Below are 27,387 nucleotides of genomic sequence, written 5' to 3' on the forward strand. Positions count from 1 at the left end.
CAGCAGTATCTATGAGAAAGCAGTATTGGTTTGGGAATATAAACGAGAACGAGATGAATATTGGTGATATTTTTTTCAGTAGGCATTGGCCACTGTTTAGCTCTAAAGCTGGAAGGAGCAAGCAGATGCCATGTCTCAGTAAGCAGGTTTAGAGCAATCACGAGCAGTAGCTGCGTGTAGATTCATAAAAACTTGTAAAACAAGCGTAGCCTGGTGATAGATGGTCAAGTGATTATTGTTTGCAAACAATATTATCTCCAATAGATAAGTTGTTTACTTTGGACTTCAGTTCCTCGAGTTGGAAAGTAGTCTAATTTATCAAGGCAGTGCGGTTCGGCACGGATGCCTCGTACCCCAGCTGCGGAAAAAAAAAATCTTAGATGAAGAATAGTGCTTGGAACCATGGTGAAGTTCAACTTCTAACTCATTTTTACAGATGGTTTCTATATTGCGAAGAATATTGGCTGTTTCCTGGTGGAGCTTTTTGGGGTTTTTTTTTGAAACCCCAAACACTTTGTTGTAAGAGAGTTAAAAGACTTAACTCCTGAAGCTTAGAGTGGACATCTGTGTGTTTGTTTTGTAGCTGCTTCGGTGCCTCGTCTTAGTCTGGAGCTTCTTGCTTCCAACCTCTGCAATCTGGCGCTATGCATCCAGATCCTGGACGCTTCCAAGCACTGCTCTTCGTCGCTGCCGCGGGTCTGCTCTCTGCCACGAGTTCAGGTAAGGTTGAGCCCCTATTTTTGAACCAACAGCCATTTGGAGCACCTTTCCAAGTGGCCAACTCTAACGCACGTTCTCAATAATCTGCTTTTATCCATAGGAGGTGGTTGAGTCCCCATCCCTGGATGTGTTTAAGAAAAGGGTGGATGATCTACTTAGGGTTATGGTTTAATGGGGATTAGGGACGGTTGGACTGGATGATCTCTAAGGTCTTTTCCAACCTAGAAATCTATGAAATAATCTGCTTTTAAGGAAGCACGGAGCGCTTGAACGCTATCCGAAGCTGAAAGCTTGGCTCAAAACAACGTGGAAGACTCTCGGTTCCGTAGGTTTGTTCTTCAGGATCCCCGTGGACTTCGCTGGACGCCGATTTTGCCGCGTACAGCGCATCTCGTGTTCCCCTGGGGTTGGGAGGGGTTTGGGATTTGCAGGGGGAGAAGGGGGATCAGGTCTCCGGGAGGCGGACGCTGATGCGTGGCGGCAGTTGGAAGAGCTCTGGCGTTTCAAAAAAAGGAGAGGGCTGGTTTTAATTGCCACATCTGCTCTGTGTAGTCAGCTTGTCTTAACGTAACCGCACAAAAAAAGAAGCTTTTACTACTTTTAGCACTTCATAGCCAAGCGTTATAAGCAAATGGGATAAATTTTATTTTTCAAGCAGTCACGGGAGATAAATTCCAGCTGCAGGGTCGCTGCTACCAATTTTGACTTTTACACTGAGCACAGAGTGTCGGTGGCGTAAGCAAAGGGCAGGGGCGAAGATGAAAGTGGCGGCGCGATTTCGCAGCAGTTGGTGGCTAGCGGGCTAAATTGGTCGTTGCTTTTTTTTCTCTTATCCTTGGAAATGCAAACTGAACTAATAGGAAAAAACAGCTTTCTAATTAAAAGCTAAAAATGGACATCTGGAGTCCTGCGAAACGCTTGGATACCGTTTTTATGGATTTCATCTTTCTTGCTAAGTGAAGCCACACGCGAATTTCCAGTTTTTATTTTATGTTTATGCAGATAGTTTATGGTTCTGTTAAAAATGTGCAGTTTCGCAGCTGAAACTCATAAGCAGAGCTTGGATGGACTGACTGTAGCAGAAAAGCAGGAGCTGAGGGCCCCACCTACAAGAAAATTGTCTCTTATTTGGATGTCACTTAATATCGTCTTGACCTGTGCTGTCTGTTACTCCCAAACTCATTTACAAACTTGGAATTGTTTTCCCCTGCTGCTGTGGCTATTTTAATTTTTTTTTTTCCTCCCATATTTCCAATCAAATAGGAGTTATCGGTGTTAATCGCCTTTTCCTCGGTCCCTTCGTACGGGATCTTTAGTGGAGAATTCCACAGAAAACAAATGGAAATAATTCCTAGTGTTTCATTGGCCAGGATAGGAAAAAAGTTCCTCCAACAAGCAGGAATTTTCTTCTGGCAAATAAATGGATTCTCATAACCAAGTTTTGTGGAACTGAACCTTTTATTTATTAGCAGCTTTTCCTGTTTCTGTTCGTCTTTCCTCAGTGAAGATAATGGATGCCCAATTCATCATTCTCATCCTGATGAAGTCCATGTATCTGGAATTAACGAGAGCCTTTGCTGTTCATCCAGCTTTTTTTTTTTTTTTTTTATCCTACTATTTTTAATTAGTTCTGCAGACTCAGAGACGGTTCTGTACAAATACCTGGCAGGCTGCTACCATTTCTAAAATTTTACAAGTCACGTCCGGGCCCGCTTCATATGGGAGAGATCAGCTGCAGCTGCGTGTTCCCAGTGCTCCATCTCCTCAGGTGATGGCTGCTGTTTCACTCCACATAAATCCAGTGGAAAACTGCAGTTTTTGCCGGCCCTGGCAGGTGTGACACCTCGTATCTCGCCCCTCCGTGCGCTGAACCTGCCTTCGTTTAGTCGCTGCTACCTTCTCCGTGGGGTTTGAATCCTGTCTTCCAGTTTCCCCTGGCGCTGGAGATACTGGGAACCTGTCGTGAGCTCCTCTCGCAGAGGAGAAGGTGGCACCTGCTTGAATATCACTTACAACTCGGAGTTGGGAGACCCTTTATTTGCTCTGAATAGTGTTTTGGTGATATTTAACCTTCAGATGAAAGAAGTTGGCCAGGTCTGAAGAGTGGCAGGAGCCTCGGGAGAGAGCATCACTGTCAAACAGATGATGGTTGGTCTTTTCTACAAGTCAGAGCATCATTGGAGAGGGACTTTTTACAAGGGTGTGTAGTGACAGGACAAGGGGCAATGGATTTAAACTGAAAGAGGGCAGATTTAGGTTAGATATAAGAAATAAATTCTTCCCTCTGAGAGTGCTGAGGCACTGGAACAGGTTGCCCAGAGAAGTTGTGGCTGCCCCATCCCTGGAGATGTTCAAGGCCAGGTTGAACGAGGCTTTGGGCAACCTGGTGTAGTGGAAGGTGTCCCTGCCCATGGCAGGGGGGTTGGAACTGGATGATCTTGGAGGTCCCTTCCAACCCAAACCATTCTGTGATTCTATGATTGACCTTTCCAGATGTGTGAATGCAAAATGCTGCTCACTAACTGAATGTAATTTTATTTTTTTTTTTTTTTTCCCTTTTAGATTTAACTCCCCGTTTTATTTCTGAGCCCTTGGCTACTGTCCAGAAGCCTGGTGGGCCCGTACACCTCCGCTGCTCCGCCGAGCCCGCCGCGGCTCGCCTGTCTTGGCTGTTTAATGGGGAGCCTCTGGACAGCAGGGTGGGAGAAGTGGAAATCCGGTCGGGATCTTTGACAATCGTCTCCCTCAGCCCGCCGAGGGCTGGTGGCTATCAGTGTGTGGCTAGCAGCAGCGTGGGCGCAGTTGTCAGCAGGCCTGCGACCGTATCGATGGGCAGTAAGTCAATTTTTCTTTATATTCCTCACTCCTTGCAAATTATATAGACCTCAGTTGGTCTTCTCACCAGTTTTTTTTTTTTCCTTATGTCATCTGAGACCTGTCAGGTGGTGCAGCCCTGGAGCAGATCCCTCGGAGAGCTGTGGATCTCCATCCTTGGAGGCTTTTAAAGACTCCACTAAACCAAACCACAGCAGATCGATTTAGTGCTGGTGGTAGCCTCGTTTCGAGCTGAAAGCTGGGCTAGAGACCTCAAGAGTCCTTTCAAGCAAATATAAATATTATTCGGTGAAATAACATTCATTTCAATGAATTGGCCTGAAGGTACAAGGTTCCCAGAAGCTTCTTGGTCTTGAAACAGCAGCCGAGCTGCCGTGCCATTACAGAAGCGTGCTTGACAGTTGATTAGAAAAGAGGAGGAATGAATGGGAATTGTCTGGGAAAAAAAGTGAGAATTGCAAAATTTCCTTTCACTTATTTCATTTGGTCAGGACTGTCTGGATGTTCTTCAGGTGGGGACAGGCTTCTGTCCTTTTCGGTCCAATTTCCCGTCTCTGTTGCACTGGTTCTTCTCATCAGTCTTTGCCTTCGGGCGTGATCTGTAAATTATTGGATGTTAAAGGGCTTTAGAAGAGGAAGGGCAACGTTTTCCACGTGGAAAGGACGATGTGGTACTGGGAGCAGGAACACAATATTCCTCCGTGAGCGTGGGATGGCGGCGCCGTCTGAATCAGACCTTTGTCAGGCAGGGTTTGAGTGATTGCTCTGTAAGGGTACCTCATCTATGGAGCATGTCCAAAATCCCCCCGGGAGGAAAATTTCGTAAAAGTGAGAGAAGTAAGTGTTTTGGTAAAGTGCTGACCCTTAGCAAGACCCTCTCAGGAGAGCTATAAGGGTGGCTAACATAGAAAAACTTGACAACCTAGGAGATGCTTTGAACGTGAAGGGAGTGGAAGAGCAGCTTTCACATATTCCTCCTCTTTTTATGATTTTTAGTAGCAAATTAGAAGGTGGTGCCAGCTGTTGAGGCTTTCTGCTTGCCTCATTGCTCGTGGCAATGAGCGGGAGGTGCTGCTGTACTCATGACCTTGGCTGCTCGTAATTTTTGACCAATTCTCTTCTAGGTCTGGCCGATTTTGGCACGCCAGTGAAACCCGTTGTTGCAGCAGAGGAAGGTGGTACGGCGCTCATCGGGTGTGAGGTGCCCCACAGTAACCCCAAAGCACAGGTCCGCTTCCAAGTGCGGGGAGAATGGCTGGAACAATCAACAGGTGAGGTGGTTTGTGCCACTGGTCAGCGATATAAACAGCCAGCAAAAGCTCGTCTGGGTTTTTTTCTTAGGACTTAAAAGGGGAGAAAAAACTTGCAGAACTTCCTGTGCAAATCCCTCTGTCGAAACCTGCCTTTGTAAATTAACGTCCCTCGCGTGGCACCGTGATCTCTTTGTGATCTTAGAGTAGCTTGATATATCTGACAAGTTATTTTAAAAAATGATAATAAAAAAAATTCAAAAAGTCTTTTCTTGGAAACTAAGTTAAATATAATCTTTTTTTTTTTTTTTTTTTATCTTTCCCCACTTGTTTAGACAACTACCTAATTCTTCCATCTGGAAACCTGCAGATTTTGAATGTATCTTTAGAAGACAAAGGATCCTACAAATGTGCAGCGTACAACCCGGTTACTCACGACCTCAGAATAGAACCCAGTGGACATAAGCTCGTAGTCACACGTGAGTATTCAGTTCAGCTTTCCAGAATTAATACATCTCGAACTGAATAAATAACATTCCTAAGATTTTTAGCATGGGCATGTCAACCTAAATATCCACTGGTCTCAGAAACCGTGTTATGTAAAATCTGTCCTGCGTTATTTGCATGTTCCATTCTTATTTCCCCCTTCTTTGGGCAACCTGGTGTAGTGGAGGGTGTCCCTGCCCATGGCAGGGGGGTTGGAACTAGATGATCTTTGAGGTGCCTTCCAACCCAAACCATTCTATGGTTCCTGTGGAGGAGCAGCACAACTGCTTTTCAGATCCCAAGAGGACAGAGCACTTAGCCCTTGAGAAGGGGATACAGCTAACATTCCAATCTCCAAGCTGATTTTGGAGCAGGACTTCTGGAAGAGAGCGTCACTTGTGCTTAGTCACAAGTAAAGCCGTGTTCGGAAGACGTGGCAAACCTCAGGGCTGGAGGATGGGATCATAGAACCATGGAATGGTTTGGGTTGGAAGGGACCTCAAAGATCATCCAGTTCCAACCCCCCTGCCATGGGCAGGGACACCCACCACTACACCAGGTTGCCCAAAACCTCATCCCACCTGGCCTTGAACACTTATGGGATGGGAGAGTGCGGTTAGTGATAAGCCTCATTTCCTTTCCTCCAGGCTCTTCCTCAGGTGGCTTCGACATCCTTCACCCCCTGGCACCCCAGAGCCTGGCAGTGCCCTGGCACAGCTCTCTGATGCTGGAATGTGTGGTCGGTGGGCTGCCCCCCGCCTCCGTCCGCTGGGTCAGAGACGGCCGCGACGCGCGGAGGACGGGCAGGTGGAGGCTGCTGCACTCCCACCTGGTGACGGACAGGCTCGAGGCGTCCGACTCTGGAAATTACTCCTGCGTGGTGGGAAATGAATCCGGAGTGGTGAAATCCGTTAACTATTCGCTGACGGTACTCGGTAAGGAATGAAGAGATTTTTGCGTCCGGGCAGCGAACGTTTTCTTTGTGTGCTTGCTGGTTTTGGCAGCTGATTACAAACAGCCTAACATTCTTTCTCAACCTGAGCTTATTAAAATAAAGAATAAAGGTATGTTCCTAACGACCATATCTCATTATCTCTCCCGAGTTAAAATCCATACCTATTTATCTCCTCAAATCCTTCGCAGTTGGAAATAATTAAACAGTAAAGGACAACAAACTCTTGAGGGAAGAACCAATCTGTTTGTTTTTCTGCAGAGTGCCAAGTGCATATGGGATACGGTGTCAATAATGTGCCAGAGATCAGATGTTTCTCCTTTGCGGTTGTGTTTAAGCAAAAAGCTGGCGAGGAGAGGTGGTGTGTTTGGATGAGGACAAAAACAAAAGCAAAAGAAATATGTTTGGCCTCTTTTGTGTGGCTGCAAGTCGTTCCCCATCTCCCCTTCCCTCTGTAGCAGATTTTCCTGTTGTTGGAGGTTTTTGCCTCCGTGACTGTTTTTGTTTGCTTTTTGAAGTGTGTGCATTAGAGTAACTCAGAAAACAGGTTGTTGACACAAAATACGCCTTTTGTTACTAAGGAATTATTTTGAAAATACAGGTGTTTTATTTGCAGTATTAACGGGAACATGGGGCTGTTTGGAATAGAAGGGAGAGACCCTGGAAATGAAAAACAGCTTCAGGCTGCGTAGAAGGAGAAGAACATGGTGACCTTATAGCGGTCTTCCAGTACCTCAAGGGTGCCTACAAGAAAGATGGGGAGAGGCTGTTCAGGAGGGCCTGTTGTGATAGGACAAGAGGTAATGGTTTTAAAATAGAGGGAGGTAGATTCAGGTTGGATATTAGGAAAAAATTTTTTACCATGAGAGTTGTAGAACACTGGAACAGGTTGCCCAGAGAGGTGGTGGATGCTCCATCCCTGGAGACGTTCAAGGCCAGGTTGGACGAGGCCCTGAGCAACCTGATCTAGTTGGAGATGTCCCTGTTCCTTGCAGGGGGGTTGGACTAGATGACCTTTGAAGGTCCCTTCCAGCCCTTCTATGATTCTATGGTGCTTGCTTAGCCTCTGTACGCGATAACGTTTCGCAGTGTTTATTCCAGGACTTAATCTGAGATCAACATACGGTTGTTTATGTCAAACTCTTTCCCTTTATAGAACCTGCCTCCATCTCCAAGGGACTCCAAGACGAAACCGTGGCCGCCGGAGCGACCGCGCATTTCTGGTGCGACGTCCGTGGAAGCCCGGCTCCCACCCTCGCCTGGCTGCACAACGCGGCCCCTCTCCGTCTCTCCCCGCGACACCTGCCGACGGGCAACCGCCTGCGGATCCGCGGCGTCACCCAGGAGGACGCTGGCTTGTACCAGTGTGTGGCAAACAACGGGGTGGGATTCGCGCAGTCCACTGGGAGACTTCGTGTCCAGCCAGGTGGGAGCACTGGCTGCCCTCAAGAACTCAAATTAAGCATTTGTGCTTCAGTTTTATTCTGATTTTTTCCCCTCTACGTTATGAATCAATTTACTTCTGACCACTCTTTGCCACTTTGCGGCAAGTACCAATAATCTTTTTGATCACTTTTCAGCCTAAGATACTTTCTGTACCTGGAGAACTTGATTTCTGCCAGTACAAGACCTTTGCTGTTCCTCTTCCCCCTGTCAGGTGTAGTTGAAGCTTTTGGTGAAAATTTTAGTTGAAGATTGATGTGAGGCTGGTTGAGCAGACACTTTGTGACCTGCTTGGCTGTGGAGTGGACTAAGCCGATGTTGCCCACACTGCGTTCCTCACTGGCAGCCAAATCTTTGTTATTCAGAAAATTTGAAGTGTGGTTTGAGCGTAGTTTTCTGTCGGCCGTCTCTAAGCACGAGTCTCAGCTGATCTCTTCAGTCTGGAAAGGAAGTCTGGAGAGGCTGTCTAGAGAAGAAATCATAGAATCATGGAATGGTTTGGGTTGGAAGGGACCTCAAAGACCATCCAGTTCCAACTCCCCTGCCATGGGCAGGGACACCCTCCACTACACCAGGTTGCCCAAAGCCCCATCCAGCCTGGCCTTGAACACTTCCAGGGATGGGGCAGCCACAGCTTCTCTGGGCAACCTGTGCCAGTGCCTCACCACCCTCAGAGGGAAGAATTTCTTCCTTATCTCTCATCGAAATCTCCCCTCTTTCAGATTAAAGCCATTGCCCCTTGTCCTACCACTACATGCCCTTGTCCAAAGCCCCTCTCCAGCTTTCTTATAGCCCCGTTAGGTACTGGAAAGCTGCAATAAGATCACCCCGGAGCCTTCTCTTCTCCAGGCTGAACAGCCCCAACTCTCTCAGCCTGTCTCCATAGCAGAGGTGTAAATAACTGTTAAAACGGTTGAAAAGAAGCGTGCATGACTTTTTTTAATTGTATTGACTCATTTTGGCATTAAGCATCATATTCCTTGGCCGAATTCATTCTTTGGTTGTTTCTTTTTCCCCCCCCTAGGCAAACACTCTCGGCCAGCTATAGTCTCCCCACCAGCAAGCATCGCCGTGGCGGATGGCGGGGACGTCACGTTGTCTTGCAACGCCACTGGCCTGCCCGTTCCCGTGATCCGTTGGTACGACAGCAGAGGGCTTATTCCCAGCCACCCTTCCCAGGTGCTTCGTTTGAAACCGCGGAAACCTCCTCCAGCGACGCCGGGCAGCGCCGTCACGGAGCCCACCTCCTTCTCCGTGTCTCAAGGGGGCTCAAGCTCCTTGCACATCAGGAACGTGACTCCCGAGCGTGCCGGGGAGTACGCGTGCGAAGCCGTCAACGAGCACGGCTCCGCGCTGTCAAAAGCCGTCCTCGCAGTCGGTAAGCTTGAAGCACACGGTCGCGCAGTCGACTCCCTGATTTGGGTGAGAAATACCTGAAAATAGGGAATTAATGGAAGGTAGGTGGTGTAGGTGTCCTGGGGAGACGAGGCGGAGGGGCCTAAGTCCTCTTTGTGGACCAGTTCCTCCCTTCCAGCTTAGGTGGAGGAGAAATGGCTGTGTGTACTGCATGAACTCGGCGTTCTTTTTTTTTTTTTTCTTTTAATTTCTTGAAATTGCTGCTGGGAAAAGACAGTTCTGATGCTAAAGGCACCATAGGAAAGCAAGATTTCCTTTCCTTTATGTGATATTAATAACAGCTTTAAGCCTCCCCCCAGGTTCCCCTCCCAAGAGCTGGGATACAGATTTTAGTTACGCGAAGTGACGTAGGATTCTCAGCTGTTTCAGCATCTTGCCTTAGGAAATCCGACGGAATGTCGGTGAGATTTAAGGTCGGTGGTATTTAATACGTGGCCCCATATTTAAAGTTCTTCATTTAGTTCATCATAAAGTTCATCACCTCTGATTAGAGTTTAAAACTCAGGTAAATGATTTGAAAAGATGCTTAAAGGTTCACTTAGAGGTAGAAAGAAAGAAGGAACCTCAAGAAAGCGATCCCATCACGTAGCTTTATAACCTGAGTTGTTGTTGGACTTTGCTGAGTGGAAACACAGAAGTAAATATCATCCCAGAATTCGGTCTGCGTCAAATCGACAAATCCCACTGCTCTGCCTCAGGATTTTATGGCAGTGAGTTGAATTTTAATGTTTTGTTTATTAACTTTTATCGGTTCCTAATATGTTGCACTAACTGCTGATTATGGTGCAGAGAGCGGTTACGGCATTTGGTTTTGATATAAAAGTCATTAAGGAGTTTCTGGGAGCCGTTAGGGTTTTCGAGCCGTTCCCAACCGTGCCACAAGACGTGCTCAAACATTTAGATGTTTTCATGAAGATGTGGTGCCAGGTGACCCTTCCCAAGCACCTGAGTGACTCGAGCTGTGGTTCCAGCGCGCGTCTTTGCTCGTAGGGTGAACTTCAGCAGCGCTCAGCCTCAGCAGCTCGTTCTCGTGATGTGCCTGCTGCAAGCACGCAGTGAGAGCGCTTCTTTGGCTGAAAAACGTGTCTTTTTTTGTTGTTTTTCTTTCTTTCTGCTGGATCTGCTCCACGGCGTGATTCATTGCATGATCCTAAAAGCGGGCAGGGCGACTTAAGCCACCAGCATAGTGAGAAACCACCGAAATGTAAGACGATAGCCTTAGGATCCCGTGCCCGTGGCGCTTGTTCTGAGTCTTTTTTAGACAGTTGTGGCATTGGCACGCGTGGCAGTAGCTTCCCAGAGCTACTAAAGACAGGGTTAATTCTCCAAAATAACTTCTTCTAATGGAAATAAAGGAGAAAAATACGCTTTAGGAAGCCTGAGGAGCAGGCAGGTTAGTATAAAGCACAAAAAATGTAGCTTTTCTTGTAGGTAGGTGATGGAGTGGAGAGCAGGCTGAAGCTCTTTTACAGAAATCATGGACCTCCGAGAAGTCTTGGGGTGATTTTGGAAGACTTGCCAGGCGTGGGTGATGGCATTCAGATTTTCAGAGCTGTGCTGAGGTGCTTGGGAGAGCTCGTTAGGAGGGAGGATCCTCGGGTGGTTTGCGAAGCCGGGCAGCAGCGCCTGGGAACGCGCTCTGTTGGCACAGCGGAGGCGAAATGCCAACGCTCCGCCGCCGGGCAAACCCAGGGCATGCCGGCGGCTTGGAATCTGCTTGTGCCTTTGCACCCCTGTTTCAGGGAGGGCGTAGAAGAACTAGGAAAGGTGCTGTGAGACGCGGCGAGTGGGTTCATAGGGGTGTGGAATAGTTTTTTTCTGCAGGAGGAGAGGCTGAGAGTGAGGGGTCTTTGCCCTCAAAAGGAGGCAGCCGAAGGGGAGACACGATAGCGGCCGTAAAATACCGGGCGTTATGGAGAAAGCGAGTAAAAGCTATGAATACATTCTTTTAATGCCCAAATTTGGGACGTTTGGTCCTTCTCTGGTTGCTGTCAGAGGCAGGGTTTTGGGCCATCCAGCCTCTGGTCTGACCCAACTCGGTGCTGGTTGAGTTTCGCAGTGGGGTTGGGAAGCCGAGGAAGAGGAGTACGTCTCAGTGGCTCAGGGGAAAGGGACGGCACTAAAAGCAGCAGCCAAAAAAAGTTGCATAATGACACAGCAGCAAAGAGCGGTCCGATGTGCTGGTTTATATGGGTAGCAATTACGCCAGAAACGGAGCAGAAAAGAGCTTAGGTCCGAATTGCTTAATGGAAATTGTTACCCGGGGGTTGTTTTCCGAAGCAGGAACGCGAACGGCTCGCCAAGTTGTTGACAACTCCCCTCTCGCAGCAATAAACACAGCGATGACTGCAGGTCTCCTGTCACCAGCCTAAACCACAGCTCATCCTCCCCACCCAAGAGCCCGTTTTCCCCCCGTGCCAGCGGGGGAAAACCACCCGCAAATCCTCCGGGTCCGCCGCAACGCAGCGGGTCTTCCGCCTCCTCCAGCCGGCGCGTCGTCGTTTTCGATGTTAACGCGCGGCACCGCGTCCCGTTCCCGCTGCTTCGGATGCCCTTTGGCTTGGAATTTGTTCTGGAGACGTCTGATGTTTTCAGTAAACTCCATCTGGTTTTGGGGACCTCCTCCCCGCCTTGTCGCCTTCTTCCCGTCTCCGAATCGTGTGGCGTTGCTGAAGAAAACGGGAAGGAACAAACAAGGAATGCTTGCTGAGAGTGTCTTCAGTTGGAAAAGAGAACTTTCCTTCCCTCCCCAGCTTTTTAAAAAGCGGCCAAAAATAGCAGCCACGCTTGCTGCTGGTATTTTAATGGAGGTTTGGAGGAATCCGAGTCAGCCAGGCTAACGCTGTGCCTCGGCTTTACATGACCAAGGAATTTGTTTGGTTTGTAAACCAAGTTCCCTTCGTTCCCTTCCCCTTCCAGACCCTGGCACATAACATAAACCTACACGGATCCGAAAGGACGGGCAGGGCTACGAACATCTGGCAGTCTGGGCGCCGCGGCGTGCAGCCTCGAGGAGCCGCGCCGCTTCCCAAACGCTCTCGTTTCAAGCGCCGGCGTTTTCTTGTCCTGCATCATCTCAGATGTCCAACCTGCCACCCCTTTCCTGCCTGGAATGCTGACAAGCCCTGCATCGGCCAGAGAGTGCTTTTTTTTTTAAATTTTTTTTTTTTTGTCTCTCAGCCTCTTTCGAACTCCTGATGTTATGTATTTTATTTTTTTTTTCCATGGTAGGCAAAGTAAATAGGATGGAGGAGGCTGGAGGAGGATTTCTAGAAGCGCGTTGGTGTTAAATTGCGTGTGAGCTCTGCCTCTAAACTGAGTTTATTCTCAGCATAAATTTTCCAGTGAAGTAGTGGAGTCGTGCAGCTTTCCAAACTGGTCGAAATTACAGCTCAGACCTCAGCAACTGGGGTAGGAGAATGTCCTCTTGTGCTCTCACCGGTCCAGGCCATGAAAAGTTCCTTGTACAACCGCGATTAATTTAAAATTACTCCGTCTCTATCACAAGTGTAGCTATTTATTATTATTTTTTTTTTCTTTTAACATGCATTGCCACTACTTAATTTATTGGAGATACTAATTAAACTGTGCCTGCGGACATGATGTTCCAGGTCTTCTCTCTTTGCTACCGTGGGGGGAAAAAAAACCCAAACAACGACCCAAAAACCAACCCAAAACCCACTGGTTTGCCCTGGAAAAAAAGCTGGCGTGAGGGTGCAGCTCGACACTGGGCTCAGGTCTGCGTGGGCATCTCTGGAACGGGCTTTTTGCAGCAGGGCTTGTTCGGAAACGACTTTTTTTAATTGATTTCGCATCCCCTGCGCGCGAGGCGAACGCGCGTCGTCCGGAAGATGTAACCAGACTCCTCCTCCCTTTCCAGTCCCTTCAGCAACTGGCACGGAAGCAGAAGAAATGGCTCCCGTGGAGGTGGCCCAGGGCGACGAAAGCGACGGTGACTCGGGTGCAGGAAGGGTGTTCTCCAGCTCGCCTCCGACGGGATTGCCTTCGGACGCAGCCGCGACGGAAAAACCCCGGAACGCCGCCGCGCCCCCCGAAGCCCCCATCATCCTCAGCCCCCCGCAGACGCCGAAGCCCGACGCCTACACCCTGGTGTGGCGCGCGGGGAGGGACGGGGGGCTGCCCATCAACGCCTACTTCGTCAAGTACCGCAAGGTGACGCGGCTGCGCGGCGGGTGGGTTTCGGGTGGGTGTTCAGGGGTGGCTGGAGTTGGTCGCCAGTCCGCTGTTCTCTCTGGGTTTCAGCAGGATTTGTTCAGAGCCCAGGCTTTTTATTCCCTTCCCAGTATCATTATGGTCTGTGGGGACTGGGGCTCCGGGGTGTGTTGTTCGCAGCTTCAGTGATGCTGGATACGCGTTCCGGGGGGTTGCGCATGGGATCAGAAGGGATGCTGGGTGTTAGCCTGGTACATCCAAGAGTTTGCTACTCTGCATCCCAAAGAGTTGAACTGAAGTGAACAAACACGAAGGTGAACTAAAATTTCCAAAGAAAATAACCTATCCTGTCCTTAAAAATGGCATGTCAACAGTGAGCTCTCCTGGTTCCAATGAGAACCGAGCAATGCCTGTGCCCGTTCTTCCGAGCGAACAAACAGTTTGCTGCATGGCAAAGCCGTTGGGTTTATTTTTCATAAGCTTTTTAATCCTCTACATCCTGATCTTGTCTTAGCCTGGAGGCAACGCTTAGATTTTTTTTTTTTTTTTTTGACCTGTTAGTTCCTGAAAACCAAGTGCCAGAGTCTGTTGATACAATTTCTTATCCAAAGGTGGTTGGTTCACACAGGCTGAAAGCTTGGAATACTCGTTTGACCTTTTTGATGCTTACCCTTGGCTCCTAACAACCCTTTCCCCATTCAATGTGCTCACTCACGCGCTTCTCGATAGGGAGTTTACTATGTTTTTTTTTAGGGTGGTGTCTTCTTTGTGTCATTAAATTATTTTATTGATTTCCCTCTTTTAAAGAGGGAAAAAAAAAAAAAAGTTGGAATAAAAGCCTCAGAAGAGTGGTTGCTTCAGAAGGAAACACTTGAACAAAGATCTCTGGCATGACCTTTGATAATCCACAACATTTAGATCTTCTTACCATGTTTTATTAAAGTCTTATATTGTTTAGTGGTTTATTTTCGGTAGAATCTTTGTCTTTTCCTTTGGGATTTGGGGTAATGTTTTCCTGCAAAGGTCAAGCATTAAGAGACTACCCCGAATCTTTTTCCTTTCTTAAGTGGAGCTGGAGATTCCACTGTTAAATTAAAAAGTGTATTTAAAAAAAAAAAAAAAGAAATATGCATTAATAAAAACCAAATCTTTGGTCTCCCTACTGACTTTTTTTCCCAGCCTCTATGAGTAACTAAGACATACTTTTTGCTGCCCATTTTAACCAATAAATATTTTAACATGCTTAAGTACAGGAAAAGCTGGGATAGTTCAGGGAAACATATCTTTCTCATTAGGCTGTGGGGTCCAGCCCTTTAATGTCACACATGCTGCCAGCTAAAGGCTGATTGAAATCTTTAAAATCATTTGGTCTCCTGCTGCTTTTAGCCACAGGTGAAAAGGACCGTTTTGGGTTTTTTCCCAAAAGAAGCGTGCGTGTGTGTATGAAGGGGGAAAGTAACTCCACTTATTGAAGGAGCACTGTGTTGCAAAAGTGCTGGTTTGTGGCAGAAGCCCTCGGAGACAAACCACAGGTAGATCCAAGAGAACATAAGGAGTTTTGGCAGGTGGCAGAGGTCCTTTGGATGCTGGTGTGTGAAAACGACGTGGGGTTTGAGTATTACCTTGGGTTCTGTGCCATTCACTGCTGACACTGAGTTTTCTCCCCCTGCCCTCTGCAGCTGGACGACAGCGCCGGCGCGGCGGGGAGCTGGCACACGGTGCGTGTCCCCGGTAGCGAGAACGAGCTGCGGCTCACCGAGCTGGAGCCTTCCAGCCTCTACGAGGTTTTGATGGTGGCGAGGAGCGCGGCGGGCGAGGGCCAGCCCGCCATGCTGACGTTCCGCACCAGCAAAGGTGGGTGCAGCGCGGCGTGCCCCGTGGCCGGGGCTTTCCAGAGGGCATTTGTTTAAATGGCATCAACCGTAAGCCATCTATGAAATATTCTCTGATTTCCTTCCTAAAGAGCAGCCTCTAAAAGCTAGAATAGCTGTAAGGCAAACTTCCCCGAGCGTTACCAGGGCTGTTGGTAAGTAGGAGCTGTTAAAAGCTTGATAATATTATTTTTGGGAAGACAGGCTGAGAGAGTTGGGGCTGTTCAGCCTGGAGAAGAGAAGGCTCCGGGGTGATCTTATTGCAGCCTTCCAGTGTCTAAAGGGGCTACAGGAAAGCTGGAGAGGGGCTTTGGACAAGGATGTGTAGTGACAGGACAATGGGCAACAGATTTAAACTGAAAGAGGGGAGATTTAGGTTAGATATAAGAAAGAAATTCTTTACATTGAGGGTGGTGAGGCACTGGCACAGGTTGCCCAGAGAAGTTGTGGCTGCCCCATCCCTGGCAGTGTTCAAGGCCAGGTTGGATGGGGCTTTGGACAACCTGGTGTAGTGGAGGGTGTCCCTGTCCATGGCAGGGGGGTTGGAACTGGATGATCTTTGAGGTCCCTTCCAACCAAAACCATTCCATGATTCTTAAGGTTTATACCACAATGTTCCTCTTGCTTAAAGGAGGTAAGTCGGGGAGCAGCCCATCCTTGTTCAGGTTTTCCACGGGATCACGAGCGAAGCTCTCTGCTCCATCACGTTTTCGTTCACCAACAAAACTGCTTCTGGTTTGCTTTGCAGACGCTTCGGTGGGAATCTCTCAGCTGACCAGGAGCCAGCTGTTTTGGTAGTTGCGTGCAGACAGCGACCAGCAAAAGGCTGTTTCTGATCAAAGTGGTGTTTTTCTCTCCAGCTTGGATGCTGGTGGCTGTACTCTTAAGCCTGCAAGCAATCAGATATTTTTCGTACTGTTGTACGAGAAGCAGATAGCTTACAATTTTATTAAGAATGTAATGTATTTGTGAATTCGTGGTACACAGGCACTGCCACAGGGCAAAAGTCCACTCAGCCCGGTGTCCTGGGTCCAGCTGTGGCTCAAATGCAGCTTCCATAGCGTTTTTATTGAACCTCTTTCAGTAAAAAGAGGTGGATTGACGTGGATTTCGGTGTGCAGCTTTCACCACCTGTTGTGATTTGATGATGAGAGAAGGCTTTGCCCCCCTGAAGCAGCTCCTTAATTGCTATCCTGATGGATTAGCTTGTGATTTGGAGGCAGGGCCTTAGTCCCCTGCAGCGACTGATCTTGTGGAGCCTCCCTGCTTAGGAGAGGCAGCCAACAGCGTTTCCTTGTCTCATCCCTGATGTACTACTGTGTGTCGAATGTTTCTTAGAAAGAACATCACCCTCAAAAAACACTCAGGCTCCATCTCCCCCGGTCGGCATTCCGAAACATCCCGTCGTTCACGAAGGGACAAATAATTTCGGTGTTGTCCTTCCAGAGCTCTCTCGACACAGCGGAGGTAGGTTTGGAATCCACCTGCACGTGTGGCTCTCAGAAAGTAAGATTTTCACCTGTAACCCGTGTTCTTGCTGCTCGTATTTAAACCTGCTGTTGCTTTTTGCTAAATACTCTGGTTTTCTCTTTTATTCCTCTGTGGAAGATCCAGAGGAAGAGGGGAAATGGGAGATGCCCGTGTCAGAGTTTTAAGTTCTCAAAGTGGATTATATCTGTTCCAAATGTTTTCCTGTGGCTTCTCAGGGACAGGCTTGTTTCTGCTGGCAAGGAGATACAACCACTGCCTGATAGGAAAGTGATTTTTTAGCCTGTTTTCCAGTGAAAACAGTGTGTTTGTAGTCATTTTTCTCACCACCCCAGCCTTTGAACTCGTTGACCTGATTCAGGCAAATTTACTCAAGGGCTGAGACCTCCCAGGTGACTTGGTATTTAAAATTTGGGGTAAAACCAAAGGTGAGTGGAGAGGTTCAGTAACGCAGGCGAGGAGCTGAGCGTTGGGTGCTTGTGACAGTGCTCAGTGTCAGAGGAGCCACGTGTGCCCAGCTGCAGACACTCTCAGCCCACTCCATGCCCCCCTGTTGCTTGCCCAGTTCCTCATCTCATCGATGATCAGCTCCGGGTTGATGAATCCACGCTGATGTAGCAAACCCTTACAGCTCTCGTTGGCCATCAGAATGGTTGCCACCAGATTTACTAACCCCACCTCTTTCTGTTCTCTCTGTCCCACTGCTCTCTGTAACTTCAAGTGAGGTCAGTAAGTATTTCATTCCTTGCATGCTTTGTTGGCTCTCCGTTCTCGTCTCGCCGGCACTATAGCGCTCGTCACTGTGGATGGGTTAAAATCACGTTGGGTCTGGGGGAATTTTGGGGGTTCGAAAGGGAAAACAGATTTTTTTTCCTCTTCTCTCAGTATATGTTTCTGTTTCCATGTAGAGATGGGTTGGGGTAGTGCCACACCGTATCTTTTTTGATGATTATACTGCTAAAGTAATTGATTCCTCTGCTTTCTACTCTTTGAGCATCTTTTCCAGAAGAGTAAGGGGAGTAGTTATTACCGGGGGATTTAAGATTCTCTGTGTTGATACATGAAGTCTAATTGAATCACCAGCAACTGCTTTAATTGATTGCTACAGAAAATGAAGTTTTAGCTGATCCCGATCCTCTTTTAACCGCATTTCCCATTGCAGTTCCAGAAGCTCCCGACCGCCCCACGATCTCCACGGCGTCGGAATCGTCCGTCTACGTCACGTGGATACCACGAGCCAACGGGGGCTCCCCCATTACTGCCTTTAAAGTGGAGTATAAACGCCTGGGTCGAAACAGTGACTGGCTGGTTGCAGCTGATAACATTTCTCCTTCCAAGCTCTCCGTGGAAGTTCGTAACTTGGAGCCAGGTATTAAAAATGATCTTTCCTTCACCTCGGCTCGTGTCGCCGTTGTCTTCGCTTAGATGGCTGCGGTGGTGCTGAGAGAATACTGCAACTCTTTGGTTGTTTCATTTTAACTTCTGCCTGGATTGTCCTGTCTCTGGTCAGTTAGGTTTTTTGTGTGGAATAGGAGCTCATTGCATGAATTCAAGTCAATTCCTGGCTTTCCAAGTGGAAAAAAAAAAACCAGCCAAATGCCCTGATTTAATACTTGCTCATGTGGAGAGGAGGGTTGTGTATTATTGCTACTTTTAACTAAATTGTCCCTCTAGTAAGCACTCAGAATGTGAAAAAAAGAAAAACGTATTGATGGGAAAACTTCTGTCCTGATTTCTGGTTTCTCCCAGTGTCCAGCCCGAAAAGCTCGTTGAAAGAGTGCGAGAGTAGGGGGAATGGATGATGGTAGGGATCCTTTGGAGCATCTTCTCAGTGCCCACCAGTTTGCAGCTCAGAGACTTGCTGAGCTGCTGGAGGCATCTCCATCTCCGCGTGTAACAAATAGCCCTTGGATTTTTCTTGAGTGACTTTCCCTAATAGCTTTCAGAAGCTGTTTACATTTCTGATGTCCACATTAGTCTGTGGCAATGAGTCCTACTTTTTTTTTTTTTCTTTTCCCTAATTGAACGTTGCGCAAAAAGTACTTCCTAATCTGTTTAGTCTCTCCTCGAATCCTGTTTCTAGTGCTTGTTTTGCTACAACGTCTTCTTTCTTTCACTTTTTCCCTTAAAAGGAGAGATGTATAGGTTCCGTGTGATTGCTGTGAACAATTACGGGGAGAGCCCGCGCAGCGCCGCGTCTCGCCCGTACCAAGTGGCCGGATTTACCAGCCGGTTCTCCAACCGCCCCATCACGGGACCTCACATCGCCTACACCGAAGCCATCAGTGACACTCAGATCATGTTGAAGTGGACGGTAGGTACCATTGTCTCTCTCCTCTCACAGTCCCAGGCCAATTTTTACTGCTTTGGCTCTTAAAAAGTCGAGGATTGAGAGCTGATTGCAGAGTAGGGAGTGGTGGTTTCCTCCCCCGGCACTTGGAGACGATCTTTTTTCTAGAAAACTAAGATACTTCATAGATTTCTAGATTGGAAAAGACCTTAGAGATCATCGAGTCCAACCATCCCTAATCCCCATTAAACCATATCCCTAAGTAGATCATCCACCCTATTCTTAAGCACATCCAGGGATGGGGACTCAGCCACCTCCCTGGGCAGCCTATTCAGCTGACAACCCTTTCAGAGAAGAAATACTTCCTAACATCCAACCTGAATCTCCCCTGACTAAGCTTATGCCCATTTCCTCTTGTTCTATCACCCATCACTAATGTAAAGAGCCCTTCCCCTACCTCCCCACCATCTTTTCTCAAGTATTTGTACGCTTGTATGGTCGGATTGGGTGACTTCAGTGGGCCATATGCCTCTCATGCCCTTAGCCCCCCATTCCCAAACCCTTTTTACCTCCCCCATGACAGCCCTGAGTGGTTGTTTGCTCCCTGTTGCGCTGTCTCCCAGCCTTCCTCCTCCTCACCCTCCCCTTCCAGCTCCCTGGGGATGCCGGGCACCACCTCCTCGGGTTACGCCAGATGTGAGCCCGCCTGGCAGCTCCAGTGAGCCCACCTGCTTTGGCACAGATGCATCAAGAGGCACCAACGGGCTTAACTCTGTCCAAACCGCTGTTCGTGCCGCGAGTCGCGAGCCGCTTGGCTTCGTGCCCTGCAATTCCTGCTGCCTTTGTCAATCCGGGGCTGTGGTGGCTGGAAGCGGGCGCCGCGTTTGAAACCCGCCGTCTTCCCTCGTGGTCCAGTCAAGGTTTCATCTTAGAGAAACGTTTTCCTTTCCCCTGCTACCTCGTCTTTTGTAAACAAGTACTTTAAAGTCCTTATTGGAACCCGCAGAAATTCTTCGCTCTTGTTTTGAAATCTAACCCCCTGGTGTACTTTGGAGGATTTAACGGGTAGAGTTCCCGGTGTTAGTTTGCTCTGCTAGCTCAGCCTTAAGAGATGTTAAGGATAATAAACTTAAAATAACCTCTTGTTCCTCAGGAGGCTGCATAACTTGACGTAAAATATTCTCAAGCTGAATTTCACTTAACTCTTTCCGAAGTGAAAGTGGTCTTAGCTTTCCCATTTCCATTAATGATGGAAAATTTTCGGGCCGTTCATGGTCAAAGCCTGATTGACGGTTCGGGAAGTCAGGTGGGAGGAAAGCGTCGTCCCCAGCTCAGTCTCTTGTCCCAGTGCTACCCTCCCGTTTTTCCACTGGTCCGAGGAGTTCAGTGGCAGGGAGTTCTCCTGCAGCCCCGTGGGAACCCCTGGCATGGTGCTCATCTTAGCTGTGTCTGCACGCCAACAGCAATTGATAATCCTCTTTTGTGTTGTGGCTCCTGTGCAAACCTCCCCCTACGCCTTGTTTGCACAACCTTATTAAAAAAAAAAAACCCCAAACCACAAAAAACCAACCAAACCCACACATATTTCAAGGTGATGAGATGTTCAGTGACGACGTTTCAGCAGGACTCGATTAAAATTGTTCTTCTCTAACGCAGTCTTTTGAAATTCTCTCCTTAGTACATTACATCCAGCAACAACAACACGCCCATCCAAGGATTTTATATCTATTATCGGCCCACGGACAGCGACAACGACAGCGACTACAAGAGGGATGTCGTGGAAGGTACGGCGCGGGGTACGCATGCGTGTTCCCCCACTGCTCCGTGGGGAAAAACATCATGTAGCCGTGTTGGCTGTGTTTATATGAAATCTAAACCGCTTTTCCCAAACTAAGCCTTATGATATATTTCACAGAAGTCACTATCTCAACTACATAACATCAAGTTCTGCCCACACATGAACTTGTTTCTTCCTCCTGAAGCCCCTTTCTACTTGGGAACTGGAGAACGCAACGCTGGGTTGGAGTTTGGCTTGTTACACTGCTGCAAACCCTTAATGCTGATCTGTTTAAACTGGTTTAGCTGGGAGTAGTTGAATAAAGAGAAAGCGGCGTAAAGGAGGCTTAACCCAGGCTGTGCTAATAACGAGCTGGCTTTTCCAAGGATTCACCCCAGCACGGATTTTCGAAGCCAGGCAGCACCTTGTGTGTAATTACCCTTCTCTCCTTTTACCTTTCTTAATTGCTTATCCTGCTATAAGGAAGTTACTTTTAGCCTCAAGTGCTGTAGGACGCTGTAAGTGCAGGTATGTTTGTGCTTCGTTTTGCCTTTTGATCAGGTTATAGATATATTTATTTTTTTTTTTCCTGCACGTATTAGATCATCGTTTTCCTGGAAGAAGTCATTAGATAATGTCTGTATTAGTCCAGAAGTGGAAAACCCTTTTAAAAATATTTTACTTCATGTCCTTACTGCTTGGGCTGAGTAAACGTAGTGATCTCATTCTGCGCCAATGACGTTAATTATTTTTTCCCCTCATTTATTTCAGTTACAGGAGGAACAGGCCTTTATTTTGAAAACTTTCCCCTGCTAGACAATACTCCGTGGAGCACTGCGATGCGCAACATAAGCTCTTGCACACTCTAAAGCTGTGGAAGATGCAGAGTTTTGGTTCTTGCACGCTCTAAAGCTGTGGAAGATGCAGAGTTTTGGCTCTTGCACGCTCTAAAGCTGTGGAAGATGCAGAGTTTTGGTTCTTGCACGCTCTAAAGCTGTGGAAGATGCAGAGTTTTGGCTCTTGCACGCTCTAAAGCTGTGGAAGATGCAGAATTTCAGCTCTTGCACACTCTAAAGCTGTGGAAGATGCAGAGTTTTGGCTCTTGCACGCTCTAAAGCTGTGGAAGATGCAGAATTTCAGCTCTTGCACACTCTAAAGCTGTGGAAGATGCAGAGTTTTGCCTCTTGCACACTCTAAAGCTGTGGAAGATGCAGAGTTTTGGTTCTTGCACACTCTAAAGCTGTGGAAGATGCAGAGTTTTGGCTCTTGCACGCTCTAAAGCTGTGAAAGATGCAGAATTTCGGCTCTTGCACACTCTAAAGCTGTGAAAGATGCAGTTTTGGCTCTTGCACACTCTAAAGCTGTGGAAGATGCAGAGTTTCGGCTCGGAGGGTTGCTTTAAAGCTGCTTACACACTCTGCACCTTCACCTGCAGATGTGTTTTAGCCTTTGTAGGCAGAACCTGTGTGTTTGTTAATGTTGCACCGAAGCAGTTGGTTGTCCAAGTGGGCTCCGTTGTGCTGTTTGGGAATTTTTTCCGCGGGAGTACGTGTGTGCATCGAGCCCTTTGTGGCAGGCTGAAACCATCAGGAGCTGCTCTGCTCTGCCAGAGCCTGGAACAGAAACTCTGTGTGCTGGAAATATTGAAACTTAAAACTTTTTCTTTACTGTGCTCCCCTAAATTAGCTTTTCGTGGGGGGAGGGAAAAAAAAAAAAAAAAAGAGCTATTTTCAATTAAAGTGTGATTGGAAGTATTTGATGTGAAATATGTAGAGAAACACGTGACTTAAGGTATTTTTGCCATAAATCACTTGTTCCTCGCTGTTTTTTCCCCTCAGTTACCTTTGAATTAATCTGTCTGTTTTTTGACAGGGAATTTTATCTTGAAATGACTGCGTGAGTTGTGGAAAAAGTGTTGTGATGCCTGTATTAGCTAAGTACTTGCCGTAGGCTTTCCTTACTGTTTCCTGTTAAGTCTTGTCTTTCGAGACATTCAAAACTCTGCAGAAAACTTTTTTTTTCCCCCCCTTGTGAATGCCGCTACAGGCAAAATCAGATTTTATTTAAAGGAAAAAAAACAAGCGAAAAGCTCCACTCGGATGGCTCCGGCGTATCTCTCAGCAACTTTTAGCAAAAGCGAAGCAAAATCAGTGGATGGTCTGAATTTTCTCTCTTTCGAGGGTCCTGGAGATTGAATTTTAAATGTAAATGCAGTCTGATGTCAGTTGTTTAAATGTTTTTCCTTGCTAATGGTGCACGGAGAGGACAGTTAAAGTGCCTGTGCTGATTCCAGTCCCACTAATGGTTTGAAGCGGAAACCTAAAACCTGGTGTAGTAATTACTGAAAGGAATGCTTGGGGGTGGGGGCGCCGGGAAAACCGAGTATGAATCTTGGGAAAACGTGCCATTTAGGGAAAGGCTGATTCCAGCTTCAGGCTGGCTGCCCTCACTCGGGACGCCCGGCGTGCCAGGGACGGAGCTTGGACCGTGCGGTGTGTGCCGTCGAACAGAGATGGGGTTCTCCTGGGTACCCCCTGCCCCTTTTTGGCTGGGCAGGGGTACCTGCACCTGGGCTTGGATCCCGAAGTTGGAACAGAGTCCCGGTGACAGCCCCCCGCCAGCCGAGCAGGCTTGATTTTTTTTTTTTTTTATTAATACTTAAATCAGTAGGTGGTATGACAGTTTCTTAGAAACAGTGGAAACAGTTCAAGGTGGTATTTTTCCAAGAAGGATTAAGAGCGCTCAAACAGTTAATTAAACTCTCTTAAAAAAAAAAAAAAAAAGGGGGGGAGGTAAAAAAAAAAAAAAGAAAGGGTGGCTGTTTATTAAAATTTGTCACAAGCCCGTGAAAGTAGAAACTGAGAGTGATTTATATGGAAGTACTCAGTACTTCAGGAGGGTGTCTAAATGAAAGGCTGGCCAGGAGCCAGAGATGACAAAACCATCCTATTAGGGAGGATGGCTTGGCTGGGGACCCGTCTCCGCAGGGGCAGGCAGCGCGAGCGGCCGCCTCGCCGCCCGGCTTGGCTTCCTACCACGTTTAATAAAACGCACGGTCGATTGTTTGCGGTTTCGGCTGAGTCGGGCATCCCAGATGGATCCTTCCTGCGGAAAACGAGCGGCTTCGGGCAGTGCCTCGCGTCCCTGGGAGAGGGGCTTATCACAGTGAGGTTTTTCCCCTTGTCCCAAATTTAATCCGTTGTCTTTGCCGGTTTTCCCTTGGTTTGTTTGCCCCGCGTGTTGTAAAGAGCTGGCATGACCCATCCCGCCAGCAGTTTCACGGTTAAGATGCACAGAACTGCATTTGGAAATTCAGATGTCTCTTTTTTTTGGGTGTAGCGACTTCTGGGCTTCGTGGAGAAAGCTATTTTTTTAAAAATCAGTTGAAAATACTGAAAAAAACCACTTTTATTCATCAACAGATGCTTCTAAGAATCTAAAACCCCACTTTTATTCATCCACAGATGCTTCTAAGAATCTAAAACCCCACTTTTATTCATCAACGGGTGCTTCTAAGAATCTGTTTCGCAAGACAACGCGAATCTTACGATTTCAGATAAGTCAGTTGAGAGATATATCTATTTTTTTTTTATTTTTTATTTTTTCCCCCTCTCTCTCCAGGCACGAAGCAGTGGCACTTGATAAGCCACCTGCAGCCAGAAACGTCGTACGACATCAAGATGCAGTGCTACAACGAAGGCGGCGAGAGCGAGTACAGCAACGTGATGATCTGCGAAACCAAAGGTGAGCGCGGCAGCAGCTGCGGGAAACGTCCGCCGGGTGGAATTTTGGGGGAATTTTTTATTTTTTTTTTTTTCAGTGAGAAAGTCAGCTGCGAGGAAGGCCCTAATTTTCCGGAATGTTTTGGAGGATTGTTTTGTCTTCCGAAGCTGGGATTGTTTTGAACATATGGGAACTGATCTGTTGCACTCCTGAGAAAGGCTCTTAGCGAAGCTCTGCAGATTTGCCAGACCTAAGAGATAGTATTGTTCTGGATTGGGGTTTTTTTTCCTTTTTTTTTTCCATGCTGATAGCCTCTCCTTAGGAGACAACTGCGCTCTTGAAGATGACAGAATTGATTTGTACGTCTGTTTTCTGTCTTCGGGGCTCTGTGACACGTTGTATAAGTGCAGACCGCAGCAATTGATGGTTGTGTTGGCTGCCTCCATCACTAATCCTGCATGCCTCTGGCACAAAGTTTGCACTGTTCTCTGGAAGTGTCAGATATGGCAGTCACATTTATTTTTGCAAAGAATTCCTGTCTCCTTTAATCTCTAAAACCAAGTAAGGTTGTAAAGGGAAAAGGCAGACAGTAAACTTCAAATGCAGTGCTATGAAAAAATGTTTTTTAAAAAGAAAAAAAAAAGCCCTCTAGGAGCGGAACCATCAAAATTTAGCTAAGTTAGTAGCAAAGCCTTTGAAAGAAGGGCTAGGAGCTGCAGGGTTTCAGGCTGTGTGCATGTTTGGCCTTCCTCCTACAAGGAATATAACTTTTTTCCCCAATTTTAAAATTGGCAAGACGCAATCTGTCGTTCATACTGCCTCTTCCTTAAAACGCATCTCCTCCAGGCTCATGGGAGTGATCCAGCTTATCTGACTTACCTGCATGGAGGTGCTTGTGTCTCTCTGACCAGCTTTGCTCCAAAGCCAGTCACCTCTTTTGGGTTTTTAGTGTCAAATGGAACGAATCTGAGCTGTGGTGTGCCGAAAACGAATGTAAATTTAATTCCTGGGTTAAACTGGCATCTCGTTTTCAGTGATTTTTCTGTTCGGCTCAGTGTCTTAAATAGTCCAGTTTGGAGAACGGGGTTAGCAGGGTTCACATCAGATAAAAGTAGGTCGTCTGGCAGCGGTCAGGCGATGGAAATGCGTGTTGTGGTTTTTCCCGACCTCAGAAGTGGAAAGATTTGCGCTCTTTCAAGTTGGGAGTCAGTGCAGTTCTGGCCGTGCGTGCGTCGAGTTGCTTGTTAAAAGTTTCGAGCGACCTCAATGAGAGGGTTAGCAAGCTGGATAATAACCATTTTCCAAGGCAAATAGTTATTACCCAATAGTAGTTGGCCTTCTCGTTGTAGGTTTTAGTATTGACTTGGAAGCTTTCTCTTGGAGGCATTAGGAGTCTACCTCAGCTGTCATAATTTTCACTTCATAATAGAATCATAGAATGGTCAGGGCTGGAAGGGACCTTCAAAGGTCATCTGGTCCAACCCCCCTGCAAGGAACAGGGACATCTCCAACTAGATCAGGTTGCTCAGGGCCTGATGCGAGAACGCGTTTAGAAAATGCCTTCGGCGAACGCGGCGCCTACTCGTCTCTCGTTTCGTCCAGTGAAACGCACGCCGGGAGCATCCGAGTACCCGGCGAAGGACCTGAGCACGCCGCCGAACGCCCCGGACCGGGCGGGGGGAAGCGGAGCTGGGCCTTCCAGCGGCCCCGTTCGGAGCAGCGACATGCTGTACCTGATCGTGGGCTGCGTGCTGGGAGTCATGGTCCTCATTCTCATCGCTTTCATCGCCATGTGCCTGTGGAAGAACCGTCAGCAGAACGCCATGCAGAGTGAGTCGTTCCTGCTGTCCTTCCCGGAGGAAAATGTTATCAGAGGAAGATTAGGAACGTTCATATTGCATTTTATGAGTGGGAAGTGGTTTCCTGTTGGGAGCCAACTGGCTTTTGTTTGGAGACTTGTACTTTCTAGGTGAAGGTTTGTGTTGAGGGCAGCAGTGTCTCCATGGCTTTGCGTGGGTGCTGCGTCGCTGTACCATTTTGCAGCGGTTTCACCCAGCGGTGCCCACCAAACGGTGGCTCTGTGCCAACAGAATCTGGCCCTTTCTGCTCGTAAGGCGTGCATCAGCCTTGCTCTTTGCGCAGCCTGCGGTTATTTTTAGGTGTCCTTCCTCTCTGACAGAGAGAAATGAAACACAGCTCCTTGCCAGATAAGATAGTGTCTCCACGTATTCCAGACATGTTTTCTGGAAGTAGTTTGTTGCAGATAGCAGAGGGTCTATGGATTATACTGAACGGCCCGTTTTTAGGATGCTCTTCGCAGTGACTGACGTCAGCTGAGTCCTCTCAGACCAACGTTGTAGTATCATAGAATGGTCAGGGCTGGAAGGGACCTTCAAAGGTCATCTAGTCCAACCCCCCTGCAAGGAACAGGGATATCTCCAACTAGATCAGGTTGCTCAGGGCCTCAACGTTCCTGGTCTGTTCTCCAGGACGTGGCTGTTTTCCATTTCTACTTTTGTGTACCAAGCACTTGATTATTACGGTTAATTTGCAAAAGCTGTAGAAAGAGAAAAGAAGTTTCTTTTGTTTCTGAGAGACGCTCGTTCGACTTCTCACGTGGCAACAATTCGGTCGTAACGTCTCTTGCAGAATACGACCCTCCTGGCTATCTCTATCAAGGGGCAGATCTCTCCGGGCAGTTGATCGAGTATGCCACCTTACCTGGCACCAGCCGAGTCAACGGCAGCATCCACGGAAACTTCCTCAGCAACGGCGGCCTGGGCAACGGCTGTCCGCACGCCCATCATAAAGTGGCTAATGGAGTTAATGGGATCATGAACGGAGGAGCTGGGCTGTACCCAGGACACACCAACTCCCTGTCCAGGACGCACGTGGACTACGAACATCCCCACCATCTTGTGAACGTAAGCCCTTACAGCGGGTGGGAGGCTCAGCCTAGACCT

The 27,387-nt window shown here is 47.8% G+C and overlaps 1 protein-coding gene across 2 annotated transcripts in view; it reads left to right on the forward strand.

The window, feature by feature from the left end:
- The first annotated feature begins 644 nt into the window (after positions 1 to 644).
- Positions 645 to 27,387, forward strand: part of CDON (cell adhesion associated, oncogene regulated) — a 35,041-nt gene continuing 8,298 nt past the window's right edge. Inside the window, exons 1-16 of one of the 2 annotated variants that reach the window (XM_086626910.1) lie at positions 645 to 720; positions 3,283 to 3,555; positions 4,680 to 4,826; positions 5,141 to 5,284; positions 5,939 to 6,226; positions 7,400 to 7,669; positions 8,711 to 9,064; positions 12,983 to 13,275; positions 14,955 to 15,129; positions 16,485 to 16,613; positions 17,797 to 18,003; positions 18,767 to 18,948; positions 20,603 to 20,708; positions 24,323 to 24,445; positions 26,027 to 26,254; positions 27,074 to 27,348. In XM_086626910.1, coding sequence (XP_086483036.1) covers positions 645 to 720; positions 3,283 to 3,555; positions 4,680 to 4,826; positions 5,141 to 5,284; positions 5,939 to 6,226; positions 7,400 to 7,669; positions 8,711 to 9,064; positions 12,983 to 13,275; positions 14,955 to 15,129; positions 16,485 to 16,613; positions 17,797 to 18,003; positions 18,767 to 18,948; positions 20,603 to 20,708; positions 24,323 to 24,445; positions 26,027 to 26,254; positions 27,074 to 27,348 — 3,270 coding nt within the window. Of the gene's footprint in view, positions 721 to 3,282; positions 3,556 to 4,679; positions 4,827 to 5,140; positions 5,292 to 5,933; positions 6,227 to 7,399; positions 7,670 to 8,710; positions 9,065 to 12,982; positions 13,276 to 14,954; positions 15,130 to 16,484; positions 16,614 to 17,796; positions 18,004 to 18,766; positions 18,949 to 20,602; positions 20,709 to 24,322; positions 24,446 to 26,026; positions 26,255 to 27,073; positions 27,349 to 27,387 lie in introns of both variants that reach the window. The other variant, XM_086626911.1, reaches the window with a different exon arrangement.

This window comes from Tauraco erythrolophus, chromosome 26 (genome assembly GCF_009769465.1).
Source record: "Tauraco erythrolophus isolate bTauEry1 chromosome 26, bTauEry1.pri, whole genome shotgun sequence".
NCBI classification, from domain to species: Eukaryota; Metazoa; Chordata; class Aves; order Musophagiformes; family Musophagidae; genus Tauraco; species Tauraco erythrolophus.